This window comes from Thermothelomyces thermophilus, chromosome 2 (genome assembly GCF_000226095.1).
Source record: "Thermothelomyces thermophilus ATCC 42464 chromosome 2, complete sequence".
Classification (NCBI taxonomy): domain Eukaryota; kingdom Fungi; phylum Ascomycota; class Sordariomycetes; order Sordariales; family Chaetomiaceae; genus Thermothelomyces; species Thermothelomyces thermophilus.
The window spans coordinates 506082-526048 of record NC_016473.1 but is presented as its reverse complement, the minus strand read 5'-3'; the positions used below and the strand labels follow the sequence as shown (position 1 = coordinate 526048).

Here is a 19967-nt window from a genome sequence, read left to right as displayed (position 1 = left end):
AGTTGTAACTCCACGTACCATAAGTTGTTCAGTAAAACTGAAGCGACCGGTAGGTACACCCGGAGAGAGCAAACCGCTCATCAAGAGGACGACCCGGCTGAGACCTACAGGTTGGGACGCAGCGGCTTACATACACACTGACGACATCATGTGTCTTTCCTTGGAAAACGCACAAAACTGGAGTCCTCAGGGAAGAGAAACAGCAGATCAAACCCCATCGAAAAGCATCTGTTTTTACAGCATCGGGTACCTTGGGTACCAGGAATCTCGCGCACTTCACCAGTCTCCCCAAACCGAGCGTTGATAATAAACAAACCTTTCGAGAGGTTCTACTCGTCCAGCAATTCGGAAGCCTTATCTGGAGGGGCAGACGAGACACAGGTACTCGACACTAATATGCTGAGCCTGCGGCATCGCAGATTTGACGCCCCGGAGCTCGCGTAAACTGCAAATCCATGGCATAGTTGAGGTGCAGAATAAGGGTTCAGAAGCGCTCTCGTACCTGAAGCCGGAAACAAACGATACGGGCTCATTCAAGGCTGGGAACGAGGCCGTGTGGACCCGGGTAGGCGGTCTCACGAACCGGCCTCGAGGTCTCCTGGTCGCCACCGCCAACAGGTAGTGGCATAAATTTTGGCAAAGGCACCTTTAGCTAGTCTTACCAGGTAGGTATTCATGATACAAGTACGTTTCCTTATGGAAGGAGTCCGTCTGTTGCACCCTGGCACTTCCTTGAGGTAACAGCAGTTGAGAGATTCGCCCGTTATTCGCCGCCATCACTTCCTCGCCCGGGCTTCGATCTTGCCGACATCCAATGCTGCAGCATATGAAGTGTCCAGATAGCCAACCAGCAAGGAGATATTAAGCGGGAACCAGAAGAACACTCGGCACCGGCACGAGGCGTCTAACCAGTGTGACCGAGACGGGCAGGTTCAGGCACAGCGTCAAATTCCCGCTCGTGTTGCGCCAGAAAAGGTACGGCCTGATAGGGCGGCAACCAGGGAAGCTGACTGGGGGCAGATCACGGTCGGCGGCATCGAGCCGAGCAGCTAGAACGGGGTAGGATTTCCTAACACGGCGCAAAGGCACCGTGATGCATACGATTTCGAGGTCTTATCACTAACAAACGTCGAAGCTAGGTGACGTGATTAAGAAGGTTGGTGATCAACCCAAAAAGATTGACGTCTAATACGGCCACCCCATAGTGTAGGGGCGCGGCGGGTTGGATGGAATACAACACCATGAGCGCCTGCTCTAGCACTTTGTGTATATACGTACAGGTGCCTACTTTCGTACTAGCAGGACCGCCCCGTGCCTGCAGTGTGGGGGCACCAACCCCGCCGAGCTTTAACCTCCTTGTAGCCGCTCCCGTCTCGGGAGGATTTCAGCAATCCCTCCAGCTTCGAGACGTTTACAAGGCTCGGCATCGGCGGTTCGTCGGCGCTTTGAGCACTCTACTGGGTGGCCAAGTAAAACTCTGACGGGACAGCTTCTTTACGGGGACTACCTGTGACGCTGTACTTGCTCACGAGAGGGTCGGATGAACACCCGGATGGGGGCCCTGAGTGGGCCGCGCTCCCATCTCATGTCTCTCACATCACTCAGTGCACAATGCATCTCTGGGCAGGCTATGATTCGCCATGCTGAGTTCACGCGAGAATGAGACAGCCGCGGTCTGCAGGCTCGGGTGGACCGCGCTCTGCCATCGCCCAAAGGGGTTCCTGTAAAAGGGGTTCCCGAAACCAAGTTGCCAATAATCCCGTGGAGCGCTAAGAAGAAAAGAAAAGAAAGGAGAGGAGAAGAAAGTAAAGATTTATAATAGCTTCTATTTCACTCGATGGTTAGCAACGTGATGGACAGTGCTGGGTAACTATAGCATCATTCTCAGGCCAGGTTCTCCCATCCATAGCCGATGTGCGACTGGGTTCAGGATTCTACGGCTACCTTATGTGTTTAAACCACAATCCAAGGCAATCCTAACAGACCAAAGACCCTGGAAGTGGGTCTTCCATGTGCCCAAAAAAAGGGGGGGAGAGGCGGGAGAGTGCACTGTTTAGGATCAGAGCTGGGCAAGCTTTCATCTTCTTTTCTGCAACTAGATAGCTGGACCCGGCAACCTGGGACTTGAGGTGTCACCTCGCTGGGTACCGCCACAAAGGCAATGCTACCCGTTAGCAGTCTCTCACAATCTGCGGTGCGGCTAAACAGAGGTTACCAAACTCTGAAGTGTGACAGATTGGTGGGTACAGGATTGATGGAACCACGCGTGGTCGTTCCCTGACCGTCTGCCATCGGAGTACATATGCTTGGGAAATGTTAATATCATTTTCCAGGGTCGAGGCGTCTGTGTAAAGTGCTCGGAACGGGAAAAAAGGAACAGGATTAAAGGATTGGTGTAGGGAGCAGAATATGTGGAATGGATGGATAGATGCGGAAATCAACGATCGTATAATAACTGCTATGGAGTTCGATGATGGAGGAAGAAGGAAGCTGACCAGGGTCACCCTGCAGGGAAGATGTGGGTGGCTGCAACCCTGGTGGGGCCGGGAACCCTAGTGGGGGCCCAGTCCACCGCAGAATAGGAACGGAAGCCTCGCACTGCGTAGGCGGTAACCTTAGGCTGGAGATTATCTATGGCTTACTTCACTCCTCGGCTTTCGTTTTCTGCAGTAGCACCGCATGAGGATGCTGTAGGTCAGTGTCGGGAATTGCTCCCCGCCCGACGGGTGGCAACCCGAATGCCGCTCCTGGAGATCGTCTCCACAAATGCGGGAGAGAAGTAGGCCATGATTTTTTGCCGAAATAACGGACACATTGCGAGTTTATCATTGTCAAAAAAGATCCCGCTGTCTGTTTATCAGAGCTGACCACTGCTGTGTACCTCGAGCAGGGTGTTTGATTCTCGAACGCAGCCAAGATAGGCTGGATAGACACACGTGTTTGAGGACTCTCCAGTCTCATCCCAAAATACAAGTAATGCACCCAGCAAGGATCACTGTGTATGTATTGCATTGGCAACAACTGATTTGTTCCCGATAGGTGATATCGATAAGTTTGACTGGTCTTCCCAAACTCCTCCGGTATCTTTGGTCACTGATTTAGTGTGCTGTACGTCCGTACACTACAGTGGATTACTGACAATGTTCTTGGCCCCGTGACTGGGCCAATTGGGTCGCGGAACGGCAACCCTGAATTTCCAAATATGGATGCTCCCGGATGGCTCCACCGGACTCGCCAAAGTAACCGGGCGTTGAAGCATCCATAAACGTTACCAGCTAGATCGGATTAGCAGCTGGTCTCATCAGCCCGGGCTTTTTTCGCTAGCATCTCCCAATGAAGGGCGTATAGTACTCTTGCTACGCTGACTTACAAAAACCAGTGTTGTCTGTCGCGAAAGTTGGGTGACGGAAGTCATGGAAGCAAGAGCTCAAGATGGCGAAAACAAACGCGATGTCGTAAGTCTCGAGGGAAACTGTATAAGAAATTCCTTGACCGCTAACCTATGAGTAGTCTGCAAAGGGATGGAGGGCCTGGGAATGCCAATTGAAAACGATATGCATCCGACGGCAATTCGGGGCTGAAGATCGCTGCGTGTCTTCGTATTTGGGATTCGTAAATGGCATCATTGCTTGTCTCAAATCTTCCAATTAACAATGTGTGGGTGAGACATGAAGCCTCATGGGAGCGGGGCGGCCTGGGTCTACGCTGCTGGCAGTCGAAGCCCAGTTTGTCTGTGCATAGCACCGGTTCCTTTCTGTTAATGAGGTGAACTGCCGTTCATGCTGCTCGGAAATAACAGAGTGCTTTTTTCCCTGGTTGCACGGCCGTGACTCGGACTCGAAGGCCGAAGAAGTAAACAATATTAGATACTTACTGATTTGGTCATTTGCAGTGATTCGGACCGTCTCAATTTTGTGAATGGTAAATACAGACGGAAACCAGACCTCAAATCAAGCTTTCCGTGACTCAGTCGATGATGCTGCTGTTAGCTTGACCCTACACTTATACGAAACTAATTAGTTCCCACTCCAAGATCGGTTGTCCGGAAACTTTTAGGCATGAAATCACCGTGAACCACCTAAAGCTTTCAAAATACGCACCGGCATGAATTGGTTAGTACCTAAACTCGGCAAGATGGCATAAGCCCCCGCCAGCAACTGGGGCTTGGATCCCGCTCGGGAAGGTGTTGGTGGCTTATGCGACTGCCGTATTTAACCGAATTAGGAAAGATCTCTCCCAGCATAGCAGATCAAGCAAAGCACGACCCCTTTCCTCAGCCTGGCTTCGTTCCTCCTGCCGGGCTTTTTAATTTCTCTGCGAAACACAGAATGGGTTCTCGAGAGGAGGGTGTCGAAACACGTCAGAGAGGCACGAAAGATGCATGTTACACAACTGCAATTTGCGTGCGGCTGCCCGGTTACTCGCATTGGTCGGCGCTTTTCTCTGTCCACCATGACCCGTCTCTGTCTCGCCTTCTCAGCGACCACGGTTGCTCCAGCCTCTTACATCAACACCAAGACGTCCCCTTGGTTGCTGAACCGGAAGGCGGTCCGGCTGCCGAATATCGCGTCTGAAGATCAGGTGCGATATTTCGCCGAGCATGCTTCCTAGAAAATGAGAACAGACCCAATTGCGGCGCCTTGTTGGAAGAGGTCGTGAGACCTCAAGCATGCGGTGAGTTCTTGCGCAAGCATTGACTACTGGCCGATGGATGGAAACAGGCTGCCAACTATGGATTAACCAGACACTTTCCTGTCATTGCCGCTTACAAGCTTACCTAGGACCTGAAGCAGGACAACTGAGCACCCGGGCATTCGCCGGCGCTTTACCTGACCGAGGAACGACCGCTGTGCTACGGCGATACTCACAGGGCAATGGACCCTGGAAAACCCTTTCAAACGCGTCCACCCTAATTCACCAACTTGAAGAGAGCCTGCCTCCTTTTCCAGGACGACGCTGACTCTCCTGCATGCCACCTGTGCAGTCAGGCCATTCATCACCAGTGAGTCTAGCATTCAAACATCTTAACAGCGCTTGTTTCGTGTTGCATTACTACAGTAGTACGATCATGCAACTACGGGCTTCACCAAGACATTGTTTACACTCCTCACGCTTTACTCTGGGCCACCCCACCTACCTAAAGCTGCACTGCTGGATCTCAACACCCAAAACCCCCCCTTCCGCCTGTGACCCTCCGCTCTGACATATGTGGTATGTGGATTCAGCACACCCGAAGAATATCTCATCCGAATGGGCCTTGGAGTAAGGGTCCAGTCACAGTCATCGAGGCTACTGCGATCAATACCCGTAACAAGGTCACAGGAGAAGCTGACTTTCCCACTGCTGAACTTTGCCAGTCTGTTCTTGGTGTGCACCACCCACTCGTCCTACAACTGCGGGATACACCGTGGCAGCCCCGGCAATCGCTTAGTCGGATCACGACTTCCTAAAATTTCCTGTGGTGGGCAATGGCCAGGAGAAAAAAGGCCAAAATGTTTGTCACAGTGGTTCAATGTGGATTGGCAAAGGCGAGGACAGACACGGTAAGTCATCACGGTTATGGGAGAGCGTGGCATCGTCCCAAGGCTGCCTGTTCTTGCCATCGAGTTCGGTCGCAAAGTTGCTGCCAGACACCCACAACGTTCCCTGGCTCTTGATCTGATATGGAGCGTCTCGAGACGGGCTATGACTGCAGGCTGTCTGACTAGCGATCAACTATGGGAGAACCACGTTGTTTGTGTTGCGTTTCCATGACTCTCGAAAACCCCCTCCCACCGAACCAGATGTGAAGTAAACAAATGCATGAAGCAAGCCTCACTATGCTCACTCTCTAGTCTGCGTCAACACTTTGAAGGATTTGCCACTCGACCAGTGGGCGCTTGAGGTCGTCATGAAGGACAGGGGGAAGCATCATCAGGAATGACGTAGGATGCTGCATGAGCGTGGTGCAGGTACTGCGGCGCTTCGGAATATTGAGGCTCTTAGGTATCTTCACAAGATATTTTGATTTCTTTTTCAAGGACAAGCCCGAGTTCAACATTACGTCCGCCAGAGGCAAGGAAACTGTTGGGGTGCTTCGCTGATGCGGTAGCTTAGGTACTCAGTGTTCGAAGCTAGCCATGCCTTTGCATTTGGACCGTGATAGCCCGGAGTCTCAGGGACCTTCAGTTCTATAGCCGATCGGGAGATACTTCTCAGAAGTTTGCATCCCTGTTCAGTTTATTGAGCCATTTCATTTCTTCAGATATCGACTCATCCGGCTGAGGCTGGCTGCTCCCTGAACCCTGGGAAGGGAATTCCTATGCATGGCCGTTAGCTTTGGGGATATGGCCCCGCGAAGTGGGAATCTCTCTTATCGGCATGTTGGAGTCGCGCATGGAGGGATCTCCGGGCCCGTTGCTGCTCCGGCCGGTGGTGCCAGACACGTTCCCTCGTCATTCACTGGCCGTTGCAATCTCCATATGGTGCCGTTGTGAGCTGTTAAATTCTCCAAGAGTTGGGATCGTATTAAGCTCCTTTGTTGCACACGCAAAGGGACGCCGAAGTCGGAGCTAATCGAAAAGCTTCCAAGACTCATTGCGAAGTCAGCCAGAGCATACCAGAAGGTCAACAATGGTGATCCAAAGCCCAACTTCTGTCTAAACAGCTGAAGATGCGGAAGATGGAGACACTCCGATCGGGCTTCCGGTTCAGTTACTGTTCACACACATCACTGCTCACACAAGTCCCTTTTACGATGCTGTTTCCCTGCTCATCCCGGACAAACTACTCCAATATGGTCCTCTCGTTGTCTGTCGCAGAGAACGTTCGAACGGAGCCGCCTGTTATTACCCGAACCCCTTCACATCGAAACATTGTTGCTGTACAGCCAGTGATAACCTCTGCAGGTATCGAATTGCTACAGGTATGACTTATTGTGTCCTGGCCCTGTTTCCGGAACCTCATGCCACCGGTTGTCTGCCTTCCAGATCTACCATTCGTGGTGTAATCGTCCCATTTGTATGCAAGACGGCAGCAGGTCAAACCGCTGATGTTGGCGGACTTTGTCCCGCAACCTAGATTGACCAGCGGTAACAGGAGAAGATGGGTATTAAAGGGATCTGAAAGGACGAGTTAATTTCCGTTTTAACGTTCTTGACTCTCTCCCTTGTCCTATACGCTGACCACGGTGCAGCTTTCCTAGTCGACGCCTAACATGTCATCCAACCGCGAAACGAACGAACTATGCATGTACAAGTATGCGTATACTCAACAAACCTTTATATACTGCGTCACCTTCACACGTTAAATTTTGGCTAATGACGCAAACCAAGATTCGCAAACAATATTCATCGAGGAAATGTAAGGGACGGATGGCGAAGGTCTAATGATGGACCATTGCGGAGCATGTCATGGTACAAGGGCGATGGAAAGGGCGACAAAAAGCGGCCTCAAGAGGATTGTAACAGTTGCGCAAGAGGTGGAATGTGGATACATAGTTGAAGAGTAGGAATGAGCTGGGCATATCACCGTCGACATGCCCGGGGAACACTCGAGTCCGCCTCAACCGCCCAGTCTCGCCCGACCGGATGAGGTGGACTGGAGACGGGCACTTGAACGCAACTTCAAAGAGGGATGATAAGAACAAAGAGATGAGAAAGGATCAGTGTGCTAGAGTGAGGTCGAATGAGATCACAGCCTGTCTGGTTGGGGACTGAAGTGGTCTCGCCTTGGTGAGGATTTGGAGCGAGGACAAAATGGTCCTCGAAGGAAACCTCGACGGGCTCGCTGTGATCATTGGGAAGTGTTTGCAGAACCTTACTCAGCAAATTGGGATAAGCGGACGTAACGCCAAATGTGCAATTCCTGTTTAGGCAAATGCTCAAGGCCGTGAATGGGTAAATGATAAAGGAAGATAATGTCATAGATACGCATGTACTGTAAACAAAGCAGTTTACGTAGGTGTCTTAACAACCAAATCTGGCAGGCAGAAGGATCATGAATTCTTGAGAGCATGCCAGTCTCGGCGCAAGCAAACCAGAGAAGTAGAGACTCGTTTGGCAAGGGTTAGGGCTGCTAATTGCTTCTCTGATCAACCGCCGCACGGGCCATGTTGCAGGTAAGTCGAGGCAGCTGACGAAGCCTAGGATCGGTCATTACCTTGACAAGCGTCGCACCTGCAGGTAGCATTTCAAAAGAGAAAAGGGAAAGACCATGCGGTACGGAGGGAACTGCAAGTAGACCGCTTCTCCCCCGATCTTGGAGTTTCCTTTTCATCGTCTCTCAGGCAAGACAAGATGAAGCCCGCCATTGCCATTCCCGCAACGCTCCTGCTCGTCTACCGGGCCTACTCCAAGAAATCGCTGACGCCGGGCGGTCTCTTGGCCGCGACCTTGACGGCGATTGCGCACGCCATTCATCCCTGGAACCTGCCCTTTGCCCTTCTCGTCGTGTTCTTCCTAGCCGGGACGCGGGCCACCCATGTATGCCTCTCACATCCGAGGAACGCATGATCTCTGCCTTTCTTCCGGTGTTGACGCCCCGTGTTCAGGTTAAAGAGAACGTCAAGGCTAATCTCACGCTGAAATCCGGCGGCACATCTGGCGGTGAGGGCCCTCGGACCCACGTCCAGGTGTTTGCCAACTCGCTCAGCGCGTCTATCTTTTCCCTGCTGCACGCCTACCAGCTGCGGTCTCGCCAACGGGCGCTGCTCAACTCGCCCAGCGACGATGCCGGCAGCCTCTGCTTCGCCTGGGGCGGCGACCTGCTGGTGATTGGCATCATTGCCAACTACGCCTGCGTCGCAGCCGACACGCTCAGCTCCGAACTGGGTATCCTGGCCAAGGGCGAGCCACGGCTGATCACCAGCCCGACGCTGCGAAAGGTGCCCCGAGGGACCAACGGCGGCGTAACCCTAACGGGGCTTGCTGCCGGGCTGCTCGGCAGCGTCATCATCGTCACGGCGGCGATGCTGTTCCTGCCCTTCTGCACCGACGAGACCGCGGGCAGGCTGGGCGGCGGGGCGCCGTGGTCGACCGAACAGCGGCGGACGTTGATCCTGGGGCTTACGCTCTGGGGTCTTTTGGGCAGCATTGTCGACAGCATCCTCGGCGGACTTTTCCAGAGCAGCGTCAAGGATGTCCGCAGCGGCAAGATTGTGGAGGGGGAGGGCGGTGTGCGGGTGCTCGTGTCTGCCGGCGCGGGCCCCCGTGGCTCGGAACGCGAACACGACGCGACGACTGACGGGGCGTCTGCTGTCGAGGACACCGATCCGACCTCGGGGTCAGCAGCCGGGACCACGCCCCGCCCAGACAGGTACAACGCGCGCAACAAGCACCGCAGGCCGAGTTTTGGGAACGAGAAGCCGTCCAGAATAGTCGAGAATGGCTGGGATCTGTTGGACAACAACGATGTCAACTTCTTGATGGCCTTTGGCATGAGCGTTGGCGCCATGGCGGTGGCTTCTTGGTACTGGCAGGTGCCGCTCCGGTCGGTTTTCCCGGGAGCCTAAGGCCTGTCCTTCCTTCCGGTCTGGTTTCGCTGGGTTCTTGGAGCGGTTTACATCTTGCGTTCGCGAGCAGAAGAAGCAGAAGGGCCCCGGGCCATCGCATGTGCATGTACAGTCACATCCAAAAAGTGATTAGCCACATCAGGATTAGTAGGTCTTTTATACACCACCCCACCATCTTATAAGACATATAGCAATAGCAACACTAGGCATTTGAACATAGAAATAGGTCTCCTGATTCCTTAGAAAGTATAGAAAGAGCTTAGATATATAGGAAATTCAGTAGTATATAGCTCCTCCCTTGTTATAAATACATTCCTTACACCTATTTATAAATGACAGGACCACCCTCTCCTAATCCTGGCGCGTCAGTCTGTTCTACTCTTTATATAAGACCTCTTCTATATACCTAAGGTTATAAATTCTATAGCGCTGCTGGCTGATCCGAATCTTTATAATACGTTAGAGGTTCTTAATAGGGTTTAAATCTAGGCTCTAAGCTGGCTACTCTAGAGTAACTATTTATAATATAGCCTTATAGTTCCAAGTAGCCTTTAAAGTATAGTAAGTAGCCCTATCTTCTTATTAAACTACCTAGCCTTAAGCTTTAAAGACCTCTTTATAAAATAGGTAGGTATATTTATTAAAGATAAGCTAGATATATTAGCTAGAGTTTATCTAAGTCCCCCTAGGTAAGATAACTAACTTAGACTTATAATTTAAGGAAATAGCCCCCTAAACGCTAATCAAGGACTTCTTAGATTTGAAGCTTGGCTTTAGATTCTTACTCTTATATACTATACTAGTCTTCCTTTATATCTAGGGGGGTATTATATAAATGCCGAGCTTAAATATAGCTTTATTAGAGAAGTAAATATAAGCTATATCTTCTAGCTTTAAATATTATATCTAGTATATAAATTAGAGCTAGCTTTTCTTATAGGCTAGGGTTAGGTATAGCTTCTTATATAACTAGAAGGTATAGTATTTATTCTTTATAAGATATACCTATATAGTATTTAGGTAAAGCTAGTAGCTAGATTTCAAGGGGGTACTTATATAAGCTAGGGTTTCAAAGGGGTTCTAGGCTATATAATAAATAAGACGTTGTTTAACCTTAGAATTAAGCTTCCTTGGCTAGCTAGTTCGTTTTCTAGGTTAAAAACTAGGCTTAGTAGCCTTTTGTTTATAACAGAGGATAGCTATAATAGTAGACTTTAGAAGGCCATTAATATCTTATATCTTTGAGGCTAAATAACCTAACTTATAGAGCGTTTTGATGACTTCTACCACTATAGGAGAGTGCTCTCTACGGTCGGTTTTCGGTTTGTACCTTATATTGTATATTGTAGATAGAAAAAACTGGTTTTGTTGGTGTAGGAGGTGGAGGGGGTATGTAAGTCAGGTCCCACCTTCTAAAAACGGCTAATCGCTTTTTGGATGTGACTGTACAGTACATAAGAACACATTCCCCTGAGCAATCCGTCCCTAGCATCTCTTATGCGACCTCCGTACTCATTTATTCGGCGTTGCCTCGGCTAGGGGCTCTTGACATGAGAAGAACGCTTTTTGATGTGCTTAAAACGATAAGAATGCGTCGCTGCATGTAGGGACTGATTGAGCCATTTCACCTATAATACGTATGTATGTGCATACATACCTTTTCCAGAAGGGTATTATGGCAGCGCCGGGCGTTACACACTAGTACCCGCGCCGTTTCATCGATTCTCTCGGCCATGCTTGACGCGCTATATCCCGGGTTTATCTCATTGCTTTATCTTTTACCTTTTTCCCTCTTGTTTCTAGTTATTTCTTTTCTTTTCTTTTTTTTTTTTCATTTAATGGTCGTTTCCTTTCTTAGGAGAGAATGTGGGGCGCACACGTCGAAGACCATGATCACTCTTGCGAGGTTGATTTTCTTGGTGGTCTGACCCGAGGTCCCCCGGGGAGGTGAAGGCCGAGTGGGGCGCCGCCAATCTAGAGGTGGGGCAGGGCCGGTGCTGGTTGCCACATCTTGCCTGTACGCAGTAATGGGGTGCAGGCCACAGCCCCTCCAAGAAGCGGGATACTGTGCACGTCCGCTGCCTTCTCTCGCTCGTCTATCCCCGTCCTTCCAACGGGAGTGGACACCTGCCTTGACCTCGACAAGCTGGTTTCTCCAGCGACTCCACACGCACAACCTGGAGGGGGCTCCATCTTGGAACCCATTTTAAAACGAGGAGAGTGGAGGCTAAGCCTGCGGGTTCCCCGGCAGCCATGGCCCCGGCCCACGACGACGAGGAGCTGTCCATCTCGCTGTCCCCATCGCAGATCCGGCGACGCAGGCGGCCAGGTGAGGGACAGGACCAGAGCACCGACAACAGCCACCACCGGCACCACCAGACGACGACCCCGCGCTCATCCATCGACGCTGCCGTCATGGCCTCCGGATCCGCACCCACCACCGCCCAAAATGCCCCGCTCCGCGACAAGACGCGCACCGAGCAGCGCATCGGCGCCTACAACATCGTCAAGACGCTCGGAGAGGGCAGCTTCGGCAAGGTCAAGCTGGCCGTCCATCGCGGCACCGGCCAGCAGGTCGCCCTCAAGATCATCTCGCGCAAGAACCTCATCAGCCGCGACATGCAGGGCCGCGTCGAGCGCGAGATTGAGTACCTCCAGCTGCTACGCCATCCTCACATCATCAAACTGTGAGCCGCTCATTTTCTTCTTTTTTTTTTTTTTATTTTATTTATTTATTTATTTTTTTGGCCGGTTTCTCTTGATCTCCCAACTCCCCCTCCCCGGCAGCTCAAACCCAAGTCATTTCCGTCCCCAGCTGACCATTCTTGTCTTCTTCCGCATCGCCCAGTTACACCGTCATCAAGACCCCGACCGAGATCATCATGGTCCTTGAGTACGCCGGCGGCGAGCTCTTCGACTACATCGTCGCCCACGGCAAGATGCAGGAGAGCGAGGCCCGACGTTTCTTCCAGCAGATGCTCTGCGCCGTCGAGTACTGCCACCGCCACAAGATTGTCCATCGCGATCTCAAGCCCGAGAACCTCCTCCTCGACGACAACCTCAACGTTAAGATTGCCGACTTTGGCCTAAGTAACATCATGACGGACGGTAACTTCCTCAAAACGAGCTGCGGCTCGCCCAATTACGCCGCCCCCGAGGTTATCGGCGGGAAGCTGTACGCGGGACCCGAGGTTGACGTCTGGAGCTGCGGCGTCATCCTCTACGTCCTGCTCGTCGGCCGCCTCCCCTTCGATCACGAGCACATTCCCACCCTGTTTGCCAAGATTGCCCGGGGCAGCTACATGGTGCCGACCTGGATGAGCCCGGGCGCAGCGAACCTCATCAAGAAGATGCTCGTTGTCAACCCGGTCCAGCGCGCCACCATCGAGGACATCCGCCAGGACCCCTGGTTCCTCAAGGACCTGCCCGCCTATCTTCAACCGCCCGTCGAAGAGTTCCTCAACACAGGTGTCGACCCAAACAAGGCCATCAAGGTGAGCGACATTGCACCTCACGCGCCGCCACAAGAGCAGGAAAAGCTGCACAACGAGGTGACCGAGAAGATCAGCAAGACCATGGGCTACGGCAAGCGGGACGTGGAAGAGGCTCTCGAAGCCGACGAGCCGTCCGCCATCAAGGACGCTTACATGATCGTGCGCGAGAACAAGATCATGGAGAGCACCCAACTCGCCGGCCTCGCCACGGACGATGCCACACCGAGCCCGCACCCGGACCCAACCATGTCGTCCACCCGCTCCGTAGCTTCCACCAGCACGGGAACGTCATCAGCCAGACCCCCCTACGTGAGCAAGGTGGGCATCCTTCCGAGCAGCTTGCCCGTCTATCACAAGGCCTTCATGGATCGCGAAAGAGCGCGGGCCGAGGGTATCGACATACCCGAGGCACCGATTGCCGTGCCAGACCCCAGCTCTCACACGCGGAGCCCGGCCGAGCAGGAGGAAACCCTGCGTCGACTGAAGCCTCATTCTCGCAGTCTTGTCCCCCTCGATGACCCGAGCCGTCCCCGAGGGCTTACCCCCGTCAACCCGCCAAAGAAGAACAAGCCCATCCGGTGGCAGTTTGGCATCCGCTCTAGGAACGCGCCCTGGGAAGCCCTGCTGTGTATCTACAAGGCGCTGCACAAGCTCGGAGCCGCATGGATAGTGGATGAAGACTACGACTTGTCCCGCCAGGACGACGAGAACGGCGACTGCAGCGGCAGCCGTCACTCCCGCAAGCAAAGCTCGTCGTCGGGCGTGGACCCGCGCGAGTTGTACAAGCTCCCAGCTGACCCGTGGCACATCAAGATTCGCTGGGAAACAAACAGTACGCCCACCCGAACTCCGCTCGATAGGCTCATTCTCAGGCTAAGCTAACCTCGTCCTCCCTTGCAGACCTCCAAAAGCATTCGGCTGCGTCCGGGCTCGGCGAGACCAGCGCGAATCCGCAGGTCACCCGCGAAGGGGAAGACTTTGACATAGTCGCCATGCGTATGGAGATCCAGATCTACGAAATGGAGCCCGGCGTCTTCCTCGTCGACTTCAAGGTTGACGGGTACGAAACGCCCGAGGGAAAGCTCTTCGAGGACAAGGAAGTCGCGAGCCCATTCCCGTTCCTCGACATGGCCGCCAGGCTTATCATGCAGCTGGCCGATGCGGATTAGAAACCCCGTCAGGCAATGGCAAAGGAATTGGCGCTGGCACAGGCACAGGTACAGGCACAGGTACGGGCAGAGGCACAGGCGCAGCCGCTTGATCAGCAGGTACAGCCTATAATAGATGTCCCGATCGCCTCGGCTGAGGCTCCCTGGCACGACCAGCGTGGCTTCGACGACAGCGACGGTCTCGAGACCAAGGGCTATCCAACGCCTGCCGAGAGCGAGGATGGGGAAGACCTTGTGTCATCGGAGACACAGACACCAAGGCGCGCGGCTTTCTGATCGCTGTGCTGCGGCCTGTCGCTGGTGATTTATTGGGGTTCCCTCGCCACTCGCCACTCACCGCCGGACGTTGGAGTCGCGGTGGTAGGCAAATGGCTTCGCGGGTAGGGCACCAGGCGCAGTGAGAGCATCGAGAAGGGGCAATGGTTGGTCTCCAGCCAGCCGTTTGCGTCTTGCTGTCGGTGGCTGCGCTCCCAGCTCCAGATATACTCGCAACTTTCGCTGGGTGGTAAACAAACCAATCAACCACCTGCGGTGCCCTTGCTGCGGTCACGCTGGCCCATGCACTACCTGGGCTCCGCCAGCAAAGGCCGTTTACGAAGTGGGCGGCGACCCATGGCTCGCCGGCCATTACTGCGTGAAACGGCGACTGCTTTCCCGATCTTCCCATTTCTTACCCCCGGACTCCTCCACATCCGGGTTTCTTCTGATACTTGGACGCTTGGCAAGGAGTCAAGCAAGGGATCAGCGTAGTATTTCCCTTCTACGAGCGTGATAGAGGTGAATGAATAGAAGAACATCAGCCCAAAGATTTGTCTAGTAAGCCGCGTAGCTCCAAGTGGCACCAAATATGGCCCACGCTCCCCCGCCAGGTGACTGCAAGAGACAATGGTGATGATTGCTACTACTTTCGCATCATATGCCTGTCTACTACACGTTTTTGCACGGGAAAACCCATTAACCATCCTTCAAGCCTGCAGTGCCGTCTCTTCCCTCGCGGCATGCGATCCCTTCTTCCAGCTCTGCGTGGGATCCGCCTTCTCCTCGAGTGCCTTGGCCTCGCCGACCTTGCCCCAGCCGCCACCGCCCGGCGTGCACACAATGATGCGGTCGCCAGCCGCCATGAGCGCGCTGTTCTTGGCTCCGAGGTTGATGAACCGCTCTTCGTACTCATCCCCCTCCTCCTCCTCCTCCTCCTCCTGCCCCCCTTTGTCGCCTTGCACAACCCCATTACCGTTGCCGAGTCCTTGACCTTCCCTCTGCAGCTTCCTCAGGCTGCTCTCCCAGCTCGACTTCTTCACCTTCCTCACCCACAGGTTCAGGCCGCACTGGCCCGGCTCGCCGCCGGCCATGCCGTACGGCCGGTAGACCCGCCGCTCGCTGAGGATGGAGACCTGCAGCGGGATGCGGAACTCAATGTCCCTCACGACGCCGTCGCCGCCGCGGTGTTGGCCCTTGCCGCCGGAGCCCCTGCGGATGGAGAACTCGCGCAGCAGGACGGGGTAGCGACGCTCAAAGATCTCGGCGTCGGTGATGCGCGTGTTGGTCATGTGCACGTGGACGCCGTCGGTGCCCTCCCAGGTCGGGCCGGCGCCGCTGCCGCCCGCGATGGTCTCGTAGTAGCCGAAGCCGCGGACCTCGGCCTGGCCCGTGACGTTGCCGCCGAAGCCAAAGGTCAGGTTGTTGCAGTCGCCCTGGCTGGCGGCGCAGGCCTCGAAGGCGCGGAAGATGACGTCGGTGACGCGCTGCGACGTCAGCACGTTGCCGCCGACCACGGCCGCGTTGTCCGACGGCGAGAGGAGCGACTTGGGCGGGATCTTGACCGTGATGGGCTTGAGGCAGCCCTGGTTGAGCGGTATGTCCTCCGAGATCATGCACCGCAGCGCGTAGATGATGGCCGAGTACGAGATGGCCTCGGGAGCGTTGATGTTGGCGTACACCTCCGGCCCGGTGCCGGCAAAGTCGAAGACGGCCTCGCCCTTATCTGGGTCGATGGTGATCCGGAGCCGGATCGGGCTGCCGTCGTCCATGAAATCCTCGGCCCAGAGGTCCTTGCCCCGGAAGCGCTCGTGGACGGTCCGCAGGAGGTTGCGGACCTGGAGCTCGGCGTTGTTCTGGATCGCGAGCATGTAGAACTGGACCGTGTCCTCGCCGTACTCGGCGATGAGCGCCTCGATCAGGGAGATGCCCTTCTGGTTGGCCGACACCTGGGCGCGGAGGTCGTTGATGTTGTCCGCGAGGCAGCGCGTGCCGCTGCAGCCGGGGTGCTTGGCCGGTTCCTTGTAGAACAGCTCGATCACGCGCTCCTCGTTGAACCTACCCTCGCTGACCAGCTTCTCGCTCTTGATGGCGGCGCCTTCCTGGTGCAGTTCGCGAGAGTGAGGAGGCATGCTGCCGGCCGTGATGCCCCCGATGTCTGCGTGGTGAGCCCTCGAAGCCGCGTAGAAGAGGATCTTGTCCCCGGCCTCGTTGAACGCAGGCATGATGAGAGTGACGTCCGGGAGGTGGGTGCCGCCGTAGGAAGGGTGGTTCGAGATGATGACGTCTCCCTTCTTGAGCTTGCCTTTCCAGATGTCGGCCTGCCGGCGGACGCAGGTCGACATGGAACCCAGGTGGACGGGCAGGTGAGGGGCGTTGGCCACCAGCCCCCCGTTCTCGTCGAAGATGGCGCACGAGAAGTCTAGGCGCTCCTTGACGTTGGTGCTGACGCTGGTCTTCTGCAGGGCGCGCCCCATCTGCTCGGCAATGGCCATGAAGCGGTGCCCAAAGATGCTGAGCATGATGGGATCCACCTCGCGTTCTTCGGACGCCTTGGAGTGCCGGTCCTTCTCACTCTCGGGAATGTCGATGACGACGTGCGTCTCGAGCACGAGAGCCGTGGTGTTGGGGGTGACCACAATGGTCTGGGTGCCGTCAGCCAGCATGGCGGGCCCCTTGACGACCTCGCCTACCGAGAGAACCCCGAGCTCGTAGATGGGGGTCTTCACTCGGCCGCCCTCGAAGTAGACGTCGGCCTCGGAGTGCTTCTTGTCTGCCGGCACGTCTTTCCGCGTGACGGTCTTGAGCTGCTCGTCGACGCTCTTCTCGTTGTAGCGGAAGCTTTTGCCGATGCCGCGAACCCGGACGTCGTCGACGATGATGTCTCTGTCGTCGAGGGTGAAACCGAACTCGTAGCGGTGGTGCTCGACAAACGCGGTGCCGAAGTCCCATTCCCGCTCGCCAGTGGGCTTGACGATCATGAGCGCAGATTCGGTGCCGCGGTACCTCATGTTGAGGTACTCCTCAAAGGCGATCTCGCTGTCCTCAAAGCCCTGTTCCCGCAGCGCTTGGCGGGACTTCTCCTTGAGACCTTCCATTTTCCGCTTCAGCTGGTCTACCACGTCCCCCTTGTCGGACCAGACGGCCGATTCTGGTTCTTGCCTCTCGTCAACGACGTCGGCCAGGGCCATGCCGTAGGCCGAGAGGACCGAAGAGTACCGATGGATGAGAATCTGCTTGATGCCGAGGGACTCGGCGATGGCGACGGCGTGCTGGCCACCTGCGCCGCCGAAGGTGGCCAGGCGGTGCTTGGACGTGTCGTGGCCCTTGGCCTCGGTGATGCTCCTGATGGGCCGTGTCATGGCCTCGTTCGCGACGGTCAAGAAGCCGTAGGCGACCTCGTCCACCCCCATCTTCCGGCCGGTTTCTCGGTAGATCTGGTCAGCCAGCTCTTGCAGCACCTTCCTGCTGGCTTCGGGATCCAGCCCCTCGTCCTCGTTCTTCCCGAAGATCTTGGGGAAGAACTCCGGCAGCAGCCTCCCCAGGAACAGGTTGGCGTCCGTGACCGTGGCAGGGCCTCCCTTGCGGTAGCATGCCGGGCCGGGATGGGCGCCGGCCGACTCGGGCCCGACCACGAAGAGGCCGTTCTTGAAGAATAGCATGGAGCCGCCGCCGGCAGCGACGGTGTTGATGTCCAGCTGCGGCGACTGGATGGTGACCCCGGCCGTGGTGGTCTCGAACGTGTGGTCGTAGCGGCCCTCGCCGTACCGCGAAACGTCTGTGCTCGTGCCGCCCATGTCGAACCCGATGACCGGGATCCTGGTGTTCTCGTCGTACGAGGTGATGGCGTATCCCACGACGCCGCCGGCGGGGCCGGACAGGATGGCACGCAACCCGGTGAACCTGTCGACGTCCACCAGGCCGCCGTCGCTCTGCATGAACTCGCAGCGGGCGCCCTTGCCGCCCTTGCCGTGCTCGACGCTCTTGGTTCCCAAGCCGCCCTCGAAGCCCTGCTGGAAGCCCGAGATGTACCTCTTGATGGCCGGCGTGAGGTACGCGTCCGCGCACACCGAGGTCGCGCGCGGGACCAGCTTGATCATGGGCATGAGCTCGTGGCTGAGCGAGATGTGCCGGAAGCCGATCTCGCGGGCGACCTCGCCGACGAGCGCCTCGTGGTCCGGGAAGGTGTAGGCATGCATCAGGCACACTGCCACGCTGCGGATGCCGCTGTCGAAGACGGCCTGCAGCTGCTCCCTCACCGCAGCCCGGTCGGGCCTCCTCAGCACGCGCACCGCCTCCCCAGACAGACCCATGACCAGGTCGGCGCTCGCAGCCTCGGGGGTGCCCACCCTGACGTCCACCTTGGTCACGGTGCGCTCGGGATCCTCGGCATAGTCCTCCAGCGTGACGCGCTCGTCCACCTCGACGACGGTCGAGTAGAGCACCTCGGGCTTGCGGATGGCCAGGTCGAAGATCTTGGGCCGCGACTGGTTCCCGATGACGAGGCAGTCACCGAAGCCTTTGGTCACGACCAGGGCGATCTTCTCGCCCTTGCGCTCGAGCAGCGCGTTGGTGGCAACCGTGGTGCCCATGCGGATCGAGTCGATGCGGCTCGTATCGAGGGGGCTGCCGCGCGGTATCTCCTCGCCCAGAAAGTGTGACATGATGCGGCGGATACCCTCGAGCGGCGCGTCGCTATAGTTGGCCGGGTCTTCCGAGAGCAACTTGATGATGACGTCCTGGCCGTTGTAGTTGCCCACGCAGTCGGTGAAGGTGCCACCGCGGTCGATGGCGATGCGGATCCCCCGCTGCTTGGGCGGGGTCGTGGAGGCATTCGTCATGGTGCAGCGTGGTTTCTCTCTCTTTTTTTCTTCTTTTTTTCCTTCTTTTTTTTTGGTTCTATAGAGGTCAAAAGAGACGGAGAGAGAGAGGGATTGGGGTGAGCGCGTCGTATCCCCTAGCTGGCCAAGTCCCCTGAGCTTCTTTCGAACGCAGCAGGCATCAGATCGGGATGCAAAGCGCCTGGATAGGAAACGGTGCGACTCGAATCAATCTCAAGGAAGCTCGGAATAGCTAATAGTAGCTAGGTAGGAGAGGTGAAATACCCGAAAAAAAAGGAAGAAAGTGATAAACAAAAGAAAAACAAAGTATTCAACGGGGTGTATTCGCAGTCACCCCAGAATCGAATTCGTTCTTGCCACTATCCGGGACCTCCTCGTGAGAGTCGGGTTCTGTTTGCTTGTTCTTGGCTTTTACCAAAAAAAAAAAAAACGGAGCAACTGTCCGGTGCAGTGTACTGCGTAGACTACGTGGAATCTGTAAAATCTCCGTTAAGTGCCTCAATGTGTGCCTCGGTGGTGCCTGAGTGTGCCTGAGAGAGAGAAGTGGAAACGCCGGGTATTGTCGTCATGAGCAGAAAGGGCAACCCTCCGGCAGCGGCGGCCGACTTCCCCGCACTCGGCTTACAAACCGCCGATCCACTCGTGCCAGAGGCACCCTCGGCACTGTCATAGAATAGTTGCAATTTCCGTCATGCTGAGAGAGGAGATTCAACATTAC

The 19967-nt window shown here is 55.4% G+C and overlaps 3 protein-coding genes across 3 annotated transcripts; 2 read left to right on the top strand and 1 right to left on the bottom strand.

Annotated features, from left to right (window-relative positions):
- The first annotated feature begins 8107 nt into the window (after nt 1–8107).
- MYCTH_2300162 (uncharacterized protein) lies at nt 8108–9716 on the top strand. Its single transcript, XM_003661074.1, has 2 exons — nt 8108–8462; nt 8531–9716. The coding sequence occupies exons 1-2, from the start codon at nt 8277–8279 to the stop codon at nt 9488–9490; spliced, it is 1146 nt and encodes a 381-aa protein (XP_003661122.1). The 5' UTR covers nt 8108–8276; the 3' UTR covers nt 9491–9716.
- A 1863-nt stretch (nt 9717–11579) lies between these two features.
- Nucleotides 11580–14206, top strand: MYCTH_2300159 (uncharacterized protein). Its single transcript, XM_003661073.1, has 3 exons — nt 11580–12177; nt 12339–13816; nt 13885–14206. The coding sequence occupies exons 1-3, from the start codon at nt 11744–11746 to the stop codon at nt 14151–14153; spliced, it is 2181 nt and encodes a 726-aa protein (XP_003661121.1). The 5' UTR covers nt 11580–11743; the 3' UTR covers nt 14154–14206.
- Nucleotides 14207–15023: 817 nt separating this feature from the next.
- Nucleotides 15024–19682, bottom strand: MYCTH_2300157 (uncharacterized protein). The gene has a single exon (XM_003661072.1). The coding sequence runs from the start codon at nt 19247–19249 to the stop codon at nt 15119–15121; it is 4131 nt and encodes a 1376-aa protein (XP_003661120.1). The 5' UTR covers nt 19250–19682; the 3' UTR covers nt 15024–15118.
- Between the last annotated feature and the right edge of the window lie 285 nt (nt 19683–19967).